This window comes from Schistocerca cancellata, chromosome 6 (assembly GCF_023864275.1).
Source record: "Schistocerca cancellata isolate TAMUIC-IGC-003103 chromosome 6, iqSchCanc2.1, whole genome shotgun sequence".
Taxonomy (NCBI): Eukaryota; Metazoa; Arthropoda; class Insecta; order Orthoptera; family Acrididae; genus Schistocerca; species Schistocerca cancellata.
Window position 1 is genome coordinate 607,217,360 of NC_064631.1, and position 20,724 is coordinate 607,238,083.

Here is a 20,724-nt window from a genome sequence, read left to right on the forward strand (position 1 = left end):
AGTTGTTTAATGCGTTGGTATTTGACTACATTATTGCTGAGGTCATCACTCACCCTTTCAAGTCAGTTCAGTTTGTAACCAATTTCTCAGCAGTCATACCACATAAAAAAAGAGAGAATGAATCAACTGCCCAAGTTAAGCACTATAAAGCAACTTAAGAATTGCCCTCACATTTTTGTACACATTTGTAGGCACTGAACATGACACCAGTTTTATCACAGAAGATTCATTACTGCATTTTAAAATACTTCAGTGATAAATTTTGTGCATTCAAAATCCAACTAATACGATGATTTCATTTATGCAGGGACTTTCTATTATGGCATTTATGTCTCTACAATAAAGACACACAGCTCAGACTATGGCAGGAAGGAGACATAACTGGCAAGTCTGTAGGGTGGGATAGGATCTGCATTCAATGTCATCGTTTATTTTCTGATAGAGCCTCATAATTGTTGCAAAACATAGCTTAATGTTTTGGATTAACAACTGAAAAATTATTCAAGCAGCTGTACCTTACAATGAGGATAGCATCAGGCAGACTGCACTCCAGTGAAAGAGTTACGATGACAGGCAGCCTATCTTCAAAAGACACCACTTACAGACTACTTATATGATGAATTCATAAATTATTACAATCTCTTCTTCTTCGTTTCCAAGTTGAACTGAATGAAGTGAGAGGAAAACTTTCAGAACAGCTGAGTACACTGACTAAATACACTCATAAGAAATCAAAGACATTGACAGCCCCGTCAGAGATATATGCTCAGTTACAAGATAAACTAATTGAGATTACTCAAACTGAGAGATAAGTAGATCAATATATTAGCCCTCCCACAGGCATTACACAGCATACAAAGAAAGAACAATAAAATCACAGGAAGCAGTAGACATACAGAATCAAGTGAACTCTTCATCATCATTATTATTGCTGATGTCTCAGCTATTATCCATAATGTAAAATGAACATAATTTCAGGCATTCATTACCAAATGTTATACAATGCATGTTGAAACAAATATTCAGAAGGAGAGTTACATCCAACTTTCTAACTTACTGTGTTTTAAAATCTCCATTTTTATATCATGTTAACCGCTCCTTCCGTCGGTACTTGGTAGAACAACAGAACCAATATAGTGATTTTCACTTTTTGTAATGGGCTACAGCATTAATTTATTGGGTCAACTGGTTTTCGACTTACAAGGCCATCTTCAGACTTGAACTGACTAGTGTTTGGAAACAAGTTGCAAAGTTTGTAAACAACATTGAAAAAGATGTTAAACATCTAGACTGAGTCAAAAATACACAGTAAATGACATCTTTGACAGTGAGCTGGTAATGTATTTTTAAAAGTAAAAGTTTGTATAATAAATGAATATAATGGGAGCAAAGAGGAAACACATTAACAATAAACTCTAAAACTGTGCCTGCATAAACAAACCCAATAAAATAAAATAAAATTAGTAGTTTACAAGGCTACTTCATGAACTATTAAATGTGGAAAGTGATACAGAAACCAATTAAAAGAAATAATTAACAATTTTAACACCAGAAGATATGGAGTACATAGGCAATCTAAATAAAGTATAATTAAATCAATAAATACAGGGACACGATATGAATATAATAGAGGGAAACATTCCACGTGGAAAAAATATATCTAAAAAGAAAGATGATGAGACTTACCAAACAAAAGCGCTGGCAGGTCGATAGACACACAAACAAACGCAAACATACACACAAAATTCTAGCTTTCGTTTGTTGCGAAAGCTAGAATTTTGTGTGTATGTTTGGGTTTGTTTGTGTGTCTATCGACCTGCCAGCACTTTTGTTTGGTAAGTCTCATCATCTTTCTTTTTAGATATACAGGGAAATGGAAGGATATGTAGGCATAGGCAGTGTGGGAAGTGATAGAAAAATGGGAGGATTATGTGAAGTTTAGAAGAGGGGAAGTATTAAGCTGTATTCAGTCATTTACGATTACATCAGGGTGTTTGTCGAATTCCAGGACTTCCAACAGATTGAGTTTTAGCCTCCATTTGATAAGTGAAAGACATGGGACTGTGCTGGCAGTTTTGGCCCTCACCCAGTACATGTTCAGCAAATTTGGAGTCTTTATGTATATAGACTGAAGCATGAAATGAAAATTTGTACCAAGGCTGGGAATCGAACCTGGGTCTCCTGCTTACTAGACAGGTGTGTTAACCACTATGCCACTTTGACACAGCAATTCACACAACTGCATGGATTACCCTGGCATGCCTCCCTCCTTGATCCAAATTCTCATTGCTGCCCAGTCTACTTTGAATTCCCCCTTACACATGAACAGAATTGCCTAGGCTCTCTATGTTATGGAATAGCACCTTCACATTGAACATAAATGGGGGATCCAGCCTGTAACCCAGGTGCAGCTACTTATACAAATAAAATGACTCCATCTGTGTATACGTATCTTAACCTGGGTTTCAAGCTGGATCTCCCCATTTATGTTCATTGCTTGAGGTATTCTATAAGTACCTGCAGCTGAGTTTCTGGACTTTCTGGCAGATTCCCCCATTTATGTTCATTGCTGAAATGCTATTCCGAAACATGGAGAGCCTAGGTAATTTTGTTCATGTGTGAGGGGGTATTTAAAGTAGACTGGGCTGGCATTGAGAATTTGGATTGAGGAGGAAGGTGTGCCATGGTAATCGGTGCAGGTGTGTGAACTGTAGTGTCAAAGTGGCTTAGTGGTTAAAGCACCTGCCTAGTAAGCAGAAGACCTGGGTTCAATTCCTGGTCTTGGTACAAATTTTCACTCACAGCTTCAATCCACATACATAAAATCATATCTTTATGAGACCAATAAAGTCTCTAAAATTGTGTATTTCATTTATAAAAATCGGGAGTCATAATTCTGCAACTGCTAGATTCATTCATGTTCATCCAGCATAGTTCTATGTCTCTTCCTGACTGACCAATATAAAACTTATCACAAGCAGAACAAGTAATTTTGTTTACTCCATTGTTGGCTAGTAATGAGGTCTTATCCTTCATATTGAAAATAGACTGGTCCGTGGTGTTCTTCACATAGTAGGAAGTCCTATAGTTGCAAGATTTCAGTGTTTTTGCTACAATTTGTGATACATCTCCCAGATTCGGTATTTTACACCACTTCCTGTACACACCGGAAGGGGCAGCAGATGTGGCATAGAGGAAGGGCATAATTTTCAAATTTTGCTACCTATGCAAGATCTGGTCAATAAGGCAAGATTGTAGCCATTGGTTGAGGCAATAAATTTTTGTCGTATTTAACTCTTCTTTGAAACCTTCTTTGGACATGGGAATGCACCATCTGCTGCACCTTCCACTGTTTGCAGGAAATGGTGTACAATGCCATACCTAGGTGATGTATGATGTATCAATATTAGTGTATGTCACTGTCTTCTGTGTAATGTCTACATAACAATATGCAAATTATAGGGACTGCTCAAATTCTGTAAGTTTTTTCCTACCTCCACTTAAAACATACACAAAGTGAGGTGGCACAGTGGTGAGACACTGGACCTGTTTTCAGGAGAATGGCAGTTCAAATCCTCATTGCACCATCTGGATTTATGATTTCTACGGTTTCTCTAAATCAAACAATTTACTGGTAAACGTAACAACTCACTGAGTAGTTGAGGTGTTGAGTCATCAACAGACACTTAAAATTTTTGGATGAATCCTTTTCTCAGCTAGAGTACACACACACACACACACACACACACACACACACACACACACACACACACACACACAGGACTGCAGCTCTACAAGTGGACTGGGATGAGGGACTTTTGGCTGGAGTAGGCAAGGAGGTAAAGGAAGCAGACAGCAGGAAGGAGAGCTGGAGAAGGGTGGCAGGTGGCTCGGAGGGATGTGAAAGGTATAGGAATGCACGAGTGAGAGGCAGCAGTTGTATAGAGCAGGAATGCAATGTGTGGGTACCGGCACTCAAATTCATTCACTGCCAATGATGATGTCAGTAAGTGGAATGGAAGGAGTTGACACAACAGATGAAGAGTTAAATGAAGTTAGAGACCCAGGATAGGATGTAAGTGGATGTGGGGCAGGGGGCTAGTGGAGACTGAGGCCAGTAGCATTACAAGAATAAAAAATGTATTGCAAGGACAACTCCCATCTATGTAGTTGTAGTTCAGAGATGCTGCATTGGTGGTAGTGTAGGGAGGGGGGTTGGTGATGAATCAAGAAGATACAGGCTTTGAAGCTGCCACTGAAGTCCAACATGTTCTGCTCAGCAGCATGCTCCACCACTGGGTGGTCAACTCTGCTCTTGGCCACAGATGGTGGCACTTCATTCAGGTGGACAGTTGGTTGATGTCATGCCCACATACACTATCTGATCAAAAGGATTCTGACATCCCCATGTAATGTGGACTGACCCCTCGATGTCACAAAAAACAAACATGACAGTTTAAAAGAAGGCGGAGAGTATTGTCTTGGCAGTAGACAAGCAGTAACAGCAGAATGGGTCACTCAGGAGAACTCAGTGTGTTCAAATGTGGACTAGTCATTGGATGTTACATAGATAATAAATCCATCAGCGACATTTCAGCCCTTATACAATTGCCGAAGTAGACTGTTGGTTATCTAATCTCCGATTGGAAATGTCAAGGAGCAACCACAGCTAAACCAAAACCAGGCAGACCTTGTTGACTCATTGACAGGGACCGTCGGGCATCATGGAGGTTTGGTTGTAAAAAGTCACACGAAATCAGGAGAAGGAATCACTTGTGTGTTCTGAAGTGCTACCAGCAGTCCAACTAACACAATGATTGTGTACAGTGAGTTAATATGGGGTGCAGTGGTTGAGCAGATTCTCATAAGCCATACATTTTTGTAGTCTATGCTATGTGCTGCCTGAAGTGGTGTAAAGAGCTATACCATTTGGCAGTGGGTGAGTGGAGTGATGAATCTTGCTAAATCCTGTGACAATCTGATGGAACGATTTGGGTTTGGCGAACGAATTGAGAACGCTACCTGCCATCATGTATAGTGCTAACAGTGAAGTAGATAGTATGTGGTGTAACGATATGGGTTTTTTTTTTTAGGCTTCCTCTTACTGAACTTACAAGAACATTAAATGCAGAAGAATATGAACACATTTTACCAATTCTGTACAGAGAACTGTAGAGGAACAGCTTGTAGTCATTGATTGATTGTATCAGCATGACAATGCATCCTGTCATAAAGCAACACCTGTAAGGCAATCGCTTTTGGCCAATAAAATTCCTGAAATACACTGGCCTGCCCAGAGTCTAGATCTGCATCCAATATAATATTTTTGGCACAAGTTCGAACATCGATTTTGCTCTGAATATCAGCATCCAACATCACTACCTTCTCTTGTTTTGGCTCTTGATGAAGAATGCGCTGCCATACCCCCACCAAACTGTCATAAAGGCAAAGGGTGGACACTCTCCATACTGACATCCATTAATGTGTGTACAGACACTTTTGACCAGATAATGTAGAGTGCTGTGCAGAAATTTCAGAACTCCAGTATGACACGGCTGCTCTCATGCATGGCCCTGTCTCTGATGGGATAAGATAAACCTGTGATGTGACTGAAGCAGGATGTGCTGGATGGATGAACTGAACAGATCTTGCACTTGGGTCTTCCACAGTGTACAAGCCAAATAGAGGGGTGATAGATAGTTGAAGCCCCAGCAAATGATGTGGTTCAGTTCCAATCTGGGATGGTGTTGGGTGATGAGGGGGTGCTTATTTTCAGCTGGTTCTTGGGGGTGGCGGGAGGATTAGGGGTGTGTGAGCATATGGTGTGGGAAATTTGACTACGGAATAAATTTGAGGGATAGTGTGTGTCTGTGAAGGCCTTCATGAGACTTTCAGCACACACCATCAGGTGGCTTGCGGAGTGTGGATGTAGATGTAGATACAGAGCAAGGAATTTCTCAACAATGCACATTCACCATCTGTGGGTAGACAGACTATATGGGAGAAATTTTTGGGTGTGGAAAGGAAGACAGCTGTCAAAATTCAAGTACTGTTGATGTTTTATGGGCTTGATATGGACAGAAGTATGGATGGAGCCATCAGAGAGGTGGAAGTCAATGTCCAGGAAGGGGGCATTTGGGCTGCAAAGGACCAGGTGAAGCAAATGAGGGAGAAGGTATGGAGGTTGTGGGGGTGTGAGGATAGGTTATTTTGGCCCTGGGTCCAGATCATGAAGATATTGTCAATGAACAAGAACCAGACAAGGGGTTTGGAGTTTTGGGAGACTTGGAGCCTTTCCTCTAGACAGCCTATAAACAAACTGGCACAGGAGGATGGTTGCCGGATGCCCATGGCTGTGGCATGGATTTATCTCTATACCTTTTCCTCAAAGGAGAAGTAGTTATTTGTGAGGATTTAATTGGTTTGACATACGAGGAATGAGGTTTTGAATTTGGAGACAAAAATACATAATAAACAGATATAAAAATGGCAATATGTAGTGTTAGTATGATTTACTTTAAGCTTCCTCAACTATTACAGTCAATTCTTTCCTATGAAGACTATTACTTAACTAGAAAAGTTATGTGGACATACTTTCTTCCACTTCTATTCCTTCTGCGTTGAGTTAAAAGGTATGAAATGACTTCATTACACCACATCTGTGGAACGTTAAATTTCATGAAGAGGAGGAGGTCATGTTAAAAACAGACACATTCATATGATTTTGTATTGCACATAACAGAATAGTTCAGGCTTATTAGACAGACTCTCACAATGGAATGTGACACTTTCTGATGGACTGAAAGTGTATACCTTGGACTACTGTGACAGGAAATATGAAGACTGCCTTTTATGTTTCTACAGACAATCATTGCATGGTGCTACTGAGATGTGATGTCGTTATTGTTTTAAAATTTGTCATTTGTTACTGATAAACTAATTGCAGCTCAGAAACAGGCCAAGTAGATTCTTCACAATAAGCATCTGAAGAAACAGTGTTGTGACAAAAATGGAAGTTTCATGTGATGGTATTCACTGGATAATGTTTTATGATTTTCATAAAAGCCTAACTCAACAACAATGCCTTGAACCAACTTGTTCAGCATATGGTAATCAATAACCTTCTGAAAAAATTGTGTAAGGTTGTTTTTGCAGAATTTTGTCCCAGTTGTGCTTCTGTCAATGTTCCATATTGTGAAGAACAACAAGAATCTATTATCATTTTATAAAAAAATTATGCAGTGTGCAGAATGATTGAAGAATGTTTTAATGAAATCATTGCCGCCAATTGACTGTACAATTTTATTAGAAATTTATTTCACTATCATGATTTCGACTTTTGAGTTTTACGTGCAACTGTGAAAAATGGTTAGTAAATGTCAAACTTGTCTGAATGACATGTTGTCATTAAAATATTACAAACAGTATTTTGATGATGACATGTCATTCAGACACATTTCATATTTACTGTCTTTTTTCGGGACTGAACTTTATAAAATGGCTCTAAAGCCAAAATCACAACCGTCAAATAAGTAAATGATAAAATCTTACAGTCACATTGCAGAAACAATTTTGTCTGAAGAGGATATTATGAGTGACAACCCTAACTGAAGAAAAATTATCATACAACTGAAGAGGTTTGTCACATGGTTTTCCATGAGACAGAGGTGTCCATAGACTGCAGGGCATTCGCTTAATGTATAAAATATCTGGTCACAACCAGTTCTATACAATTTGACCAAAGTTAAAAAAATCAGCTTGTATCCATTAGTGTAAGGAAATGTTCCAAAAATTCAAGTGAGAAAATGCAGAATCTGTGTACAACACCACAGCAGGAGAAAAAATTTGGATAAATTAGTACAAGCCAGAAACTAAGCAGCAATTGACTGTCTTGAGTGTTCCTCAATGAACACAGGCTCCCTCATGAAGCACCTCCAACAAAATTATTGCTCGTTCCTTCGGTTACACAGAATGTCTCACAGTCACTGCTTTAGAAGATAAAAAATAATTGATATTCAATTGTTTCTTTGGCACAAACCATCCATTCAGTACGAGAAAGCTACTAAAAACATCACATCATTCTTCACTGTGTCACACACAGTATGTCAAACAATTATCTGATGAAGAAAAACATTGACTTGGTCTCTCATTGCCCCTGTTCAATTGACTTGCAGCCTAATGATTTTATTCTTTTGTTTGTTAAGTCAATTGAAAAATATGTGGACAGTGATTCCCATCACTTAATGAAGCTGTTGAATCCTCTCAAAAATGTATTTTTAGGTATCAATGTCAGAGCAGAAAAAAGTTTTCAGAATTGGTATGAACACATACAAAGGTCTATAAATGTTAAAGACAACTATTCTACATCTACATCTACATCTACTTATATACTCTGCTAGCCACCAAGTGGTATGTGGCGGAGGGCACAATTCACGCCAAAGTCATATTTGCCCCCCCTCTGTTCCACTCACGGATCGCGTGGGGGAAAAACGACTGTCTGAATGCCTCAGTACGAGCACTTGTTTCCCTTATCTTCGAATTATGATAATTATGCAATTTGAAAGTTGGTGGTAATAATATATGCTCTAAATCCTCTGCAAAGATTGGATTTCGGAATTTACTGAGCAGCCCCTTCTGTTTAGTGCGTCGTCTATCTGCAAGTGTATCCCACTTCAAACTTTCTATGAGATTTGTAATGCTCTCATGATGACTAAATGTACCAGTCACAAATCTTGCCACTCTTCTTTGGACCTTCTCAATCTCTTGAATCAGACCCAACCGGTAAGTGTCCCAAACAGACGAACAATACTCTAAGACTGGACGAACTAACGTATTGTAAGCTATCTCCTTTGTTGAAGGACTGTGTTGCTTCAGGATTCTAGCAATAAACCGCAATCTAGAGTTCACCTTACCCATTATTTGTGTAATCTGATCATTCCATTTGAGATCATTTCGAATAGTCACACCCAGATACTTGACTGATGTTACCGCTTCCAAAGACCGATCATTTATTTTGTACTCATACATTAATGGGGATTTTCACCTTGTTATTCGTAGTAGGTTACACTTACTAATATTGAGAGATAACTGCCAGTCATTACACCACACATTTATTTTCTGCAAATCCTCATTGATTTGTTCACAACTTTTGTGTGATACTACTTTCCTGTAGACTACAGCATCATCGGAAAACAGTCTAAGGCCGCTGTCAATATCATCAACCAGATCGTTTATGTAAATTGTAAAAAGCAGAGGACCTATTACGCTGCCCTGGGGCAATCCTGAAGTTACTCTTGTTTCTGTTGAAGTTACCCTGTTCAGGACGACATACTGCTCCCTGTCTGTTAGAAAACTTTCTATCCAACTGCATATGTCATTGGATAGACCGTAAGTGCACACTTTTTGTAGCAAGCGACAGTGTGGAACTGAGTCGAACGTCTTTCGAAAGTCGAGAAATATAGCATTAACCTGGGAGCCGGTATCTAGAGCCTGTTGTATATCATGCACAAAGAGGGCCAGCTGTGTCTCGCATGACCACTGTTTCCTAAAATGGTGCTGGTTTCTGCAGATGAGCTTCTCAGAGTCTAGAAAGGTCATTATGTCTGAACACAAAATATGTTCCATGATTCTACAACAAATAGACGTCAGTGAAATTGGCCAGTAATTATGTGCATCCGATTTTCTACCCTTTTTGTAGATTGCTATGACCTGGGCCTTCTTCCAGTCCCGTGGAACTTACTGCAATGATCTCTGATAGGTGACGGATAAGAATGGTGCTATATTTGTTGCATAGTCAACATAAAATCTTATGGGGATAGTGTCTGGGCCAGGTGCCTTTCTGGCGTCTAAGGATCTTAACTGTTTTACAATCCCGGATACACTAAACACTATTTCAGCCATCCTTTCATTTGTTCAATAATTGAAAGGGGGAATGGTGCTGCAGTCCTCTATCGTAAATGAGTTTTTGAAAGCTAGGCATAGAATTACGGCCTTCTGTTTATCATCATCAGTTACATGACCCGTACTGTCAGCAACAGAAGGTATTGAATTATTTGTAGCGTTCATACATTTTACGTACAACCAAAATTTTTTACGGTTATTTTTAGAATCTGCAGATAAAATATCGCTTTCAAATTCGTTAAAAGAGTCTCTCATTGTCCTCCTGACAGCTGCTTTCATTTCGCATAATTTCTGTTTGTCAGCGGGGCAGTGACTATGTTTAAAACGACTGTGCAAAATTCTCTGCTTTCTCAGCAACTTCCTAATATGTTTGTTGTACCAAGGTGGATCCTTGGAAACAATAAAACACTTTATCTCGAAACATTTTCCATTTATGATTTCTGTCAAAACTTGAAAGGCAGCCCTGTAATCTGTCAATAGAAAAAAATGCTTATGTCTTTCAGTTAATGGCACACATAAATCTGTTTGCCAATCCCATAAGTAAATCTGTTGTTTCTCCGAACTGTCAGCTCAACTTCACTATTTGTTGGAAGTACTGACAACCTATAATGTTCAACATTTCTCATTTCCCTCATTGTGTCAAGGTCATACAATTTCCATGCATTTACATTACACAAAACTTTACCTAATGATGATCATTATCAGCCATTTGACATCCACTGCCCAATAAAGGTATTGTACAGACTTTCTGATACATTTCAGACTCAGTGATATGTAATTCTACTGCTCCTGTGAGATTTCCAATCTCATCTACTTGTATTCCATTAGTATGTAATCCATTAGTATTGTAATCCACAAAAAGATGTACTGCCTTGGTCCATATGTCATGCACTGATCTGCCTACAAGCCCCAACCACTTCCACTTCATTTTTATAAATCATACTTGTACCCTCTATATTCTCTAATGAATTTGGTTGTTTTCTGAACAGGACATCTAAAATTTGTTCCATATCCCACAAACGGAAAGACTCAAATGGTAGGAACTAGTGATAATGCCTATTTAAATCCCAGTAAGCAATGTAGACAGTTTTAAGTGATCAGCATTTCGAAGAGAGAAAGATTATGTGGCATCTTATAGAATCATTACTTGCTTTAGTGATATATGGTATCAGCTTTCAGAATCTGTCCAGCTATTAACAGCAAACACATTTGTACAAGCTCATCTCAGCTATGACACATGCAGTAATGCGATACACATCACCTACTCTATCACCATAAGTTGCAATCACCATTATCATTCCAATCAAATAACTGTTATGAGAGATCTACAAGTATAGTACAACCAAAATTTACGAATATGTGACAGAGTTTGTTAAATCTACCTCACTGTTGGCCACCCAATTCTTGTACTGCATCTTTCTTTTTTTTTTTAAAAAAAAAAAAAAAGAGTGAAATGGATGTCAACCCCCTGTTTTCTGGCACCCTTGAAATGCTAAGCAATATATATAGCATAGAAAAATGAGAAATACAAGCTTTGTGGCATTATTCAAAATTTTCAGTTGATGGGATGAAAAACTGCAGAAATCCAAATTGCACGACTGAATTTCATGGGAACACTGGAATGGCATGGCAAATCATGTATTTCTGGATTGGTATAATGACAGATGTTGGATTATTTGAAGCAAAAAAGTGCTCTTTCACTAGGACACTGTTCCATACCACACATCAGTGAATCAAAGTTAACTTGAAAATTTCATGAAACAATCATGTGATTTTTCCATAGTAGGTTACTTTGCAGAGTTTGTAACAACCTACTTTTCCAAAGGGATGAAGTAATTAGAAACTTATGTAGTTATCAAAGGATGCTATAATGAGGAACAAAGGGTACCCACTTTAAACATTCCTTTTTAATGGATTTATCCAACTTCTTGAATTATGTTTCTGCATCCTTCATTTACATATGAGTTACCTTTCATAAACCACAGTCGAAAATGCAAGTAGTGCAATTTTTATTCCATAAAGCTTGCACATGTCTTCATGCTGGCAGAATATTAGAAGGCACTGCATACTACATGTACTTTCTACCTTACATGGATGCCCGATTGTCTTGACTCATGCCCCAGAAACAAAAAGTATAATCCCTGATATTCCCTTATCTAATTAACAGTTAATTAGAAGCGATGATGGCTCAAATTCTTGATTACATTCTTATACATAGTTTAACATTCTCTAATAAATTAACAAATGAAAGAAATATTAATCCAAAATATGGTTGAAAAGTCCTGGTGGAACATAAATAATATAAGGAGTTAAGGTGACTCACTGAATATTAGGGGCAATGAGTCATCAAAAGGCACATAAACATGACTGAGAAGTTTGATAGCTTTTGGACGAAACCTTTTGTGCACATACCAAATAGCCCAGAAAAAGCTTTCATCCGAAAGCTAATAAAGTTCTGAGCCTTTTTATGTGTTTTTTGATGACTCAGTGCCTCTACTGTTTGGTGAATTGTTAGTGTGAGAACATCTAAGCCTATACTGCTCTAAACACTATCAATACAAAGTTTCTGTCGGGGATAATATATGGATGGAAGTTATAAAATTGTTGAACCTATCATATGATTAGAACACTTATTCATTATGATAACTTAATTATGATTTATTAAAATGGTAATGTCAAGAAAAAACACTTTGTTTTCATTCCTTTGGATCAGTTCTGATTACTGTTTTACTTACCACAGTACTAGGGCAGTGCTACCAATAAAGTAATCAGTGAAACTTTCTCTTATCCTTCAGTGTTTCCATAGCCATCCCTCGCTGATCAAGGTATCAAACGTTCTGTTGATAATTTTTCTGAGTTCAAGATGAAAGTAACCCGTGGTTTTTTTTTTTTCTTTTTTTTTTCAAATAAAGCATCTCTGAGCATATTAAGAAGGCAGCAGTCAGTAATAATTAAACTGTCTGTCACTTTCGCATTTACAGTAGTTGAGCTAAGAAATATTTTTAAAAAATTTGGGAGTGTGGAGCCCAAAGGACATTTCTGAGAACCTGATTGGAAGTGAGAGTGTCACTGACAACAGTTTTCTTGTTGAGTAAGCTTTGGTTTTTAATGAGCTTTCATGATACAAGTTGTGAATTTGAATGTTTTTATCTTTTACAATTACATATGGTAAGATTAGATCTACTCCCACATATCTTGGAAGTGGATGAAATCACTCAATTTTTAATTAGCTTACCAATATTTGATTTTTCATTATGCCACTGTCACATTGTTTCTCATATTGACTGCTATCTACCAACATCCATTGGAGTTATCATCTACAAAAGCAAGATCACGGACAAAAATCCTTTGTTGTTGAGAGCTGCTTTTGAGGTCAATATGTTTTAATGAGTTCATCATCCACTGCTGAAATGCAATTTAGAAAATTCTATTGTCCATCAATTTTTTTTCACTATTGCAGTACGGAGCTGTTATTGTCAGAGTCATCAAAACCACAACATAAAATATCTGACTGGATGAAATGCAAAATACAAATAGTAAAGATGTGCAGCTATCTCCAGTTGATAAGAAACAGAAAAAAAGGCAATGGAGTCAAACCAAAAGTTTGTAGATCAAGACTATTTTCTGATTTATACGAATTTATAGCATTTATATATATTCACATATATATATATAATACACTCTTACCTTTAGGTGTTCCACAACAACTACATTTGCATTGTTGCGCATATCACCTTTGGTGTTATGTATTACAAAAATTTTAGCTAGTGGTTGTGTTTTTGTGTGTTATCATTTCAAGACAAGAGGATTTTATTGTCTCAAAATGTCTGCTTATTCAATTTTAAAACAACAAGCCCATAGAGTGAATGCAGGAAAAAAGTGTATGTAGGCATTCTCATAAAGAAGGAAACCAATATACCACAAGCAGCATGTGCTGTGGGAAAACTAAGCAACAAATACCATTTTTATTTAATTGGATTGATTGAAATGTGTGATTTTGCCTGGCATTGAACATTATCTCACGCAAACAGAATATTTTTCACAAGGAACATATTTTGCCACCTAAAATAACCTATATTAGCCTTCACACAGTTCCACATTATGTGATAGTCTCAAGATTTACCAAGATTTTAATTAGTGGAAAGTATTCCAATGATATGGGAGGAGAACAGTGGAAATGTTAGTGATGCCCCTGTGTTAATAGGAGCCACTCCTGATAGAAGTCACTTCACTTCACTTTGTTTATAAGGTTGGTAACTGTGACTATGGCCATCTAATGTAGAAATGCACTATTGAAAAACCACACTATCACTGTATCGTATTGTCATTACATCGGCCAGTGTGCTGGTAATGATTTTCACACCTTTCAAGGCAACCACTCCCCTACTCATTAGTTACTCTTGAGGCAGCATGCCACCATGATGTTCACTGAGAGACAAAGTCGCAGCACTTTTAAGTTTAACATGTGGCTTGCAACATGCAGCTCTATAGTTTCTCTCCAATTATATGGCATTGGAATTGCATCTTAAGAGAGTATAAACCTGAATATATCATTGCATGTCTAATACACTACCAATTTATCATGCAGAAAATGGAATGGGGAATGAAAGAAAGGCAGACAGACAGACAGACAGACAGACACAGTGAAGAATGATACGTTATTTTTACAATCAATATAAATGTTACTTCATAGCAAAAGGCTATCACACACAATTCCATACTAACCGGAATGACAGGGTTAAACATCCATCAAATATAAGCAGAAGAGGCAATGGTTAATGTGAAAATTGTTTCTCATCAATGAGAACAAGGTTTGGGAAACAGTAATGGTTTTGAAGCACACAGAAACATGTAATTTGCACATCTCCATTTAACTGGGCACTCTAACATCAAGAAAAGGAAACTGAGTTGTAAAATAAAACTAATTTGCACACCAATACAATTAAAACACAGAGGAAGAATACTTTCACAGCGATGTACAGCAGTGACAAAGAGTAAAAATCTCTTGGAAATGAAGTATGCCCCTTAAGAATGTTAATCATAAAAGCTATTGCAAAAGCAGCAGAGACAGTCAGACAACTCTTCAAACTCTCACAAAGCTCACGCAACAACACAGTGTAATAGTACACTATTCAAAGCAATGGAAAAGGAGAATGATAAATGTCCCATAGCCAAAGCACAGAAACTGAGCTGTAGATACTCCCACCAACCAGAACAACCATTTAGAAAGAAATCATGCACGAACTGCAGTGACACAAGCTGAAAGACAATAGTTTGTGACGGATTACCTGCCGCCCTCTGAATCCAAGCCCCTCTCCAAACTGGGAGCAAGGACACGAATCTCTGGCACCCCAAGCAAGTCCCCTTGCAGCCTGGGAAGAAGCAGCCACACTACACACTAATCTGTGCACTACTCCTCATGCCACTTTCAAATGAAACAACACTTTCACACAAACAACATTTATGACAGCTTGTACTAAAATGGTGTCATCATTACAATGCAATTCACAAATTAGTATTTTTGTGAGAGTAAATACTAGAATCATAGCAAACTAAATAACTAGTTTAATGAAATGACTGTCTATATTATTAGGATATTTATAAAAATTAATAGGAGTTTGTCTGACTGGCATAAATTTTACAACAGAAGTAAAAAGGTGAAGGTGATCTGTTACGGACTTTTGTTAAGGGTCTTAACTTGAGACTCTTCTGCAGCCTTGGCATATTACTGGAGGTGTCTGCGTAGGGTTCTTTGGTCAACAACTGTTTAATTGATAATGTGATGTTCTTCCAACACAAGTGGCTGGCCTTTTCAAAGAATTATCCTCCACTTATCATGGTGGACTGAGTCAAGCTTGTGGGGAGAGCCTATACTATGATACCTGTCAGTGGACGATACCTTTGTTGTGTGGAGTCATGGTGAGGAAAAGCTTGGCAACTTACTTAAACACCTAAACAACCTTTGTGCCAGCATTCAATGTACTGTGGAAGTATAGAAGAAACAGCTGCCCTTCCTTAATGTGCTAGTCACAAAGAATGACAGAGATCTCTGCCACACTATGTCTAGAAAACCTATGAACACAGTTCAGTACTTACATCAGCAGAAAAATGCTCCTCCGAAAGCAAAGATAGATAAATATGGTATCGTTTAAAAAATCTCTGACTGAATAGTGGGATGCCAGCTGTCTCATTCTGCCTCCTTAAGTACTTTTAAAAATTTCCTCCCAAAAACAGATTTTCAAAAACAGGAAGATGGCACTTCTAGATAAGTGCCTAGACAAAATGCAATTACAATTAGAGCAACCTACTGTAGTTAGTTATTTAGATATTCACTGATGATGGCAAAAAAATGCTGAAAAACACTATTTTCAGATTTTCTCATGAACTACCCATGAATCAAATGGTGCCTCCATAAGGCGGACCATAAACCACTTCTAATGTATAAAGAACCAATTGAATTGTTCCATTTGCCTAAGATGGAGGAAGTGTGTAACATTCAAACTTTGACCCTGTACTGTCAGATAGTTACAGGAAAATGATCATTCTGCTGGATATAGAAATGGTCCCTAGTCCAAAAACTATTCAAAACACATGATTTTGCATTTATATCACCAACATAACTTGAAGTATGAACCCCAGAGAAATCCATTCTTATGTGGGGCATTTTGGAATATACCGTTTACTATATAAGTTCTCAAATCATCATGCACGCAAGAGGAAAAGGGTGGTAATTACCCTTGCAAAACCTGTGTGAGACGAATATGTGAGCTGTGACTCTTCAGACACAAGACATCACTAAAATGTATTCTGAGGAGCAACGGATGTTTATTGATGTGCATAAAAAGTCTGGCACAGCACAAAACCAGGAGAAATCTGTTAACATCAGGGTCATGAAATACAAAGAGAAGTGCGAACAGGGACAAGCAGAGAAGTTGATATAAAATTCTTTGAAATTTAAGATCCACCTGTATGAAGGTATTATAACAGCATTGTTCCATAAACCCATTAAAACCTACAAACATAATAACACCAATAAAGAGGAAAGCGTCAGGCTAAGTGGACACTGGATTTCCGTCCTATACGGTAATTCCTAAAATACCAGCCACTCATGCTGTCAAATTGTTCGATTTCAATCAAACAGCCATTGGCCACAGTACTTAAAACTGATGTCTCCAATCAATATGATGAATGGGAATATGAGTAACTTTAAATCCTGTAGCTAAAATTAGTTCATTCTCATTTTATCCGGTTTTTCTGCTGTTATCTGGCTGACTTGGAGGACCTACCGGAAGCTATGCTGCTGCCAACTTAATGCAAATTTACAAAGATTTTGCTACTGGTCTTGGCACCCTTTTATTTAATTGTGATACACATTGATGAAAGCTGGGAGGGTAAATGTTTGCAGCTTTCCAAACAAACTGTGTTACCTAACTCACATAAAGCCGATGCAATATTCGAAAGATCTAGATGTAACACAGATAACACAAGGAGTAAAGGTAACCACTTGGAATGTAGTTGAGTCTTTTTGTTTTGTTTTGTTTTGTTTTGTTTTGTGTGTGTGTGTGTGTGTGTGTGTGTGTGTGTGTGTGCATAGCACTTGTTGCATGTTTTATCACTCTTTCCAGTCTGGGACAAATTAGATGCCTGAGGTGGAAGGTTATAATATATGGAGAAGTCCAGTAGATGGCTTTATTCACCAGTGAATGAGGTGGATGGCAGCAGTTTATTACTGGAAGTCAGCTGGCAATATGAACTTTGAGTGTTGAAAATGCAAATATAGTCAAAGGGAAAAATATGCAGTTCAATTATGATGATAAGAGGATAAAAACAATAAGATGATTGTATAATTCCTTAATATCTTTTGGCTATTAACAGTGAAATGCAAATCTGAAGACAATTTGTTGCTGTTAGTATCTTAATTTAAGACACATATTTACATATGAAACATTCATTTTTATTTTTATTGTAGCATACTGCTCCAAATACATCTAAATTTGTCTAAAATTTTTTTTATTCTACTGGCTGGTAATATCTGTGGTGATTTACGACTGATAATATGAATAACATATCACTGAACTGCAAAGGAAGAACTTGAAGACTACTTATCGTGCAGACAGAGAGGGATGTGTCTCGGCTACACTTCATGGCACACCATGTACTATTGTATTCATTTATAAGAATGCACATAATGAAACTGGTGTATGGTGTTAATGTCCAACTGATTCTAGATACAGAACTTACAGAAAGTTGTTAACGGCTACTAATGCATGTGTTATCTTTAATCACTAGCACAGGGTGAAAGGGACTCGGGGGAACTGGTGTGTGTGTGTGTGTGTGTGTGTGTGTGTGTGTGTGTGTGTGTGTGTGTGAGGTGGGGGGGGGGGGCAGGAAAGGCCAGGATAAACACAAGGGAAATGATGAAGGTAAAAAAAAAAAAAAAAAAAAAAAAAAAGCAACTTTGAAATAACAATAACAATCCTTCCTGTTTCTGGTGAATTTCATTAAAATTTTCCAAGATAAAACTATACTACAATAGAATGTTACCCATTAATTTCATGTTCTATTTAACTTCTTACATTAAATGAGACAAAAAAAATTCCTACTTGGCTACTGCCAAAATGTGAGCACCAAAATAATACTGAATGTTAAATCAACTGGGATAAAAAAAAACAGTAGCTAAACCTCAAGCCATTGATATTTTGAAAATAGGCAGCTGGAAAAGGCAAATAGTAAATACAAAAATGTAATATATTCTTAGTGGGACTGCCACAATTCTTACTTGGATTGTTCATGGTGAATAAAATCAGCTACAGTTGTAATTTCAAAGTTCCTTTACCTGGATAAAGACACATACACTACCAAGCTTTCAGGACACTAATCCTATCTTCAGGTGCTGCTGTAACAATCAATGAAGATGAAACAGCATACCAATAAAAATTTATTAACATTAGAAGGACCATTGAGGCTGTAAACCATCAACAGAACACACCTAAATTACGTATGATAAAACTATACGAGACAATGAGAAAAATTAACAAATGTAACTGATAGTATGAGAGAGCCTCTGTGGGTGAGGCATGAAAAAAATGTGGGATCAATTGGTAAGACTCAAGGTAAACAGTACCTGACTGAAAAATCAGTAGTGAAACCAGAAATATGCAGTCACAGATGGAAAAATGTAACCTGATGACTTTCTATGAACAGCGAAAGATGTGGCATAAAATAGAGAAAGCCAATACTTGGGCATAAATTCTGTTACAAAGAACCAAAATATCAATTGCCAAAGAACACAAAGTAACTTACCATGTAAGTGTTCAGGCAGCCACATGTCGAGTACCCACAGCATGATATATGACAGCCATGCAGAGAGCAGGGTGACAAGAGACGACTCCCCCCCCCCCCCCCCCCCCCCCCACACACACACACAGAGGGAGAGCAGTGCATGTACAAACATTTTGAAGGAGGTTGAAATCATGTAATGCAAGCTGCCAAATCCAGACAGTAGTTTCAGTGAGAAAAATGAACTTAAACATTAAGGGGTGCTCAGCTAGTTCCAGGAAAATATGTCTTTGCATAATGTTTAATGTGCTGTATCTTAACCCCTGATTTTGAAGGCTGCATGTGGTGTCAACTGGGTTTAGTCTCCTAGTTTTTTCAGAGCTATTTTTTTTTTGTTTTTTTTTCCATTCTATCTTTATACTTGTTTCATAGCTAATATGCAGGTTTTAGGCAAGTATGCAAGATGTACTTTATACAATCTCTACTAGTCACACTGGCTTCACCATTACTTTAGATTTTGTGATCCGCAATTATCCAAGTAGTGCTCAATGTTTGGTTTTGTACATCCCATGTGTGATAGATCAGACCATTTTCATTCTCTCAGTTTTTAATTTTTGGTATTGTTGTTTTTTATCTAATATATCTAGTACCACTGTTTTATTATTATTTCATGACAACTGCATTTACTGCATCGCATTTTACATGTCTTATATTAGCCCTAAGCCTTTCATTTAGTAATCAAACAATGGAAAATCCAGGATGGAATGTAACAATATTGTGAAAAGTTAAACAATAGAAAATCCAGGATAATGTGTTTTCAGTTGCCTGAGACTGCAGTCGTGTGTGTGAGTTGCATTGTGTGTGTGGGGGGGGGGGGGGTTTGGGGGGAGGCGGAGGGAGATAGGGGGGGGGGGCAAGAGCGCGGGCACGCACACGCGTATGTGTATGTGTGCGTATTGTTGACGAAGGCCATTGGCCAAAAGCTTTTTGTGTTGTGGCAAGGACTGAGGCAGCGCTACCCTCTGAATCTTTACCACTAAATACCGCAGCCTAACTATTGCCATCCATTTATCACTAGTCACTGAAGCAACAGTTATGCCTCACTGAACAGAAGAGTTTTGACCTTGCCTGATTTATGTTTGTAGTGTGAAAATCTTTTTGTCATGCCTATCTGCAACTCAGCATCTCTGCTGTATTGTTAATATTATGTAAAGAATAGCTTTTACTCGCCATACAGCAGAGATGCTGAGTTGCAGATAGGCACAAAAAAAAAAAAAAAAAAAAAAAAAAAAAAAAAAAAAAAAAAAAAAAAAAGTAAAATAAAAAAAATAAAAAGAGAGAGAGAGAGAGAGAGATGTTGGAAAGTGAGCTTTCAGCCAACATGGCCTTCATCGAAAAATAGACGCCACACACACACACACACACACACACACACACACACACACACACACACACACAGGTTGCTTTGTGAAATACATAGAGTGGGGATGAGGCATGGATATTAGCAATGAAAATTTCTCAGTATTCTTCACCTTCCTTCAGCAA

The 20,724-nt window shown here is 37.7% G+C and overlaps 1 protein-coding gene across 1 annotated transcript in view; it reads right to left on the reverse strand.

Moving 5' to 3' along the window:
• Positions 1-20,724, reverse strand: part of LOC126088449 (piezo-type mechanosensitive ion channel component) — a 724,612-nt gene that overhangs the window by 130,922 nt on the left and 572,966 nt on the right. Inside the window, exon 35 of the mRNA XM_049906591.1 lies at positions 15,189-15,272. Within this exon, the coding sequence (XP_049762548.1) occupies positions 15,189-15,272 (84 nt within the window). The remainder of the gene's footprint in view (positions 1-15,188; positions 15,273-20,724) is intronic.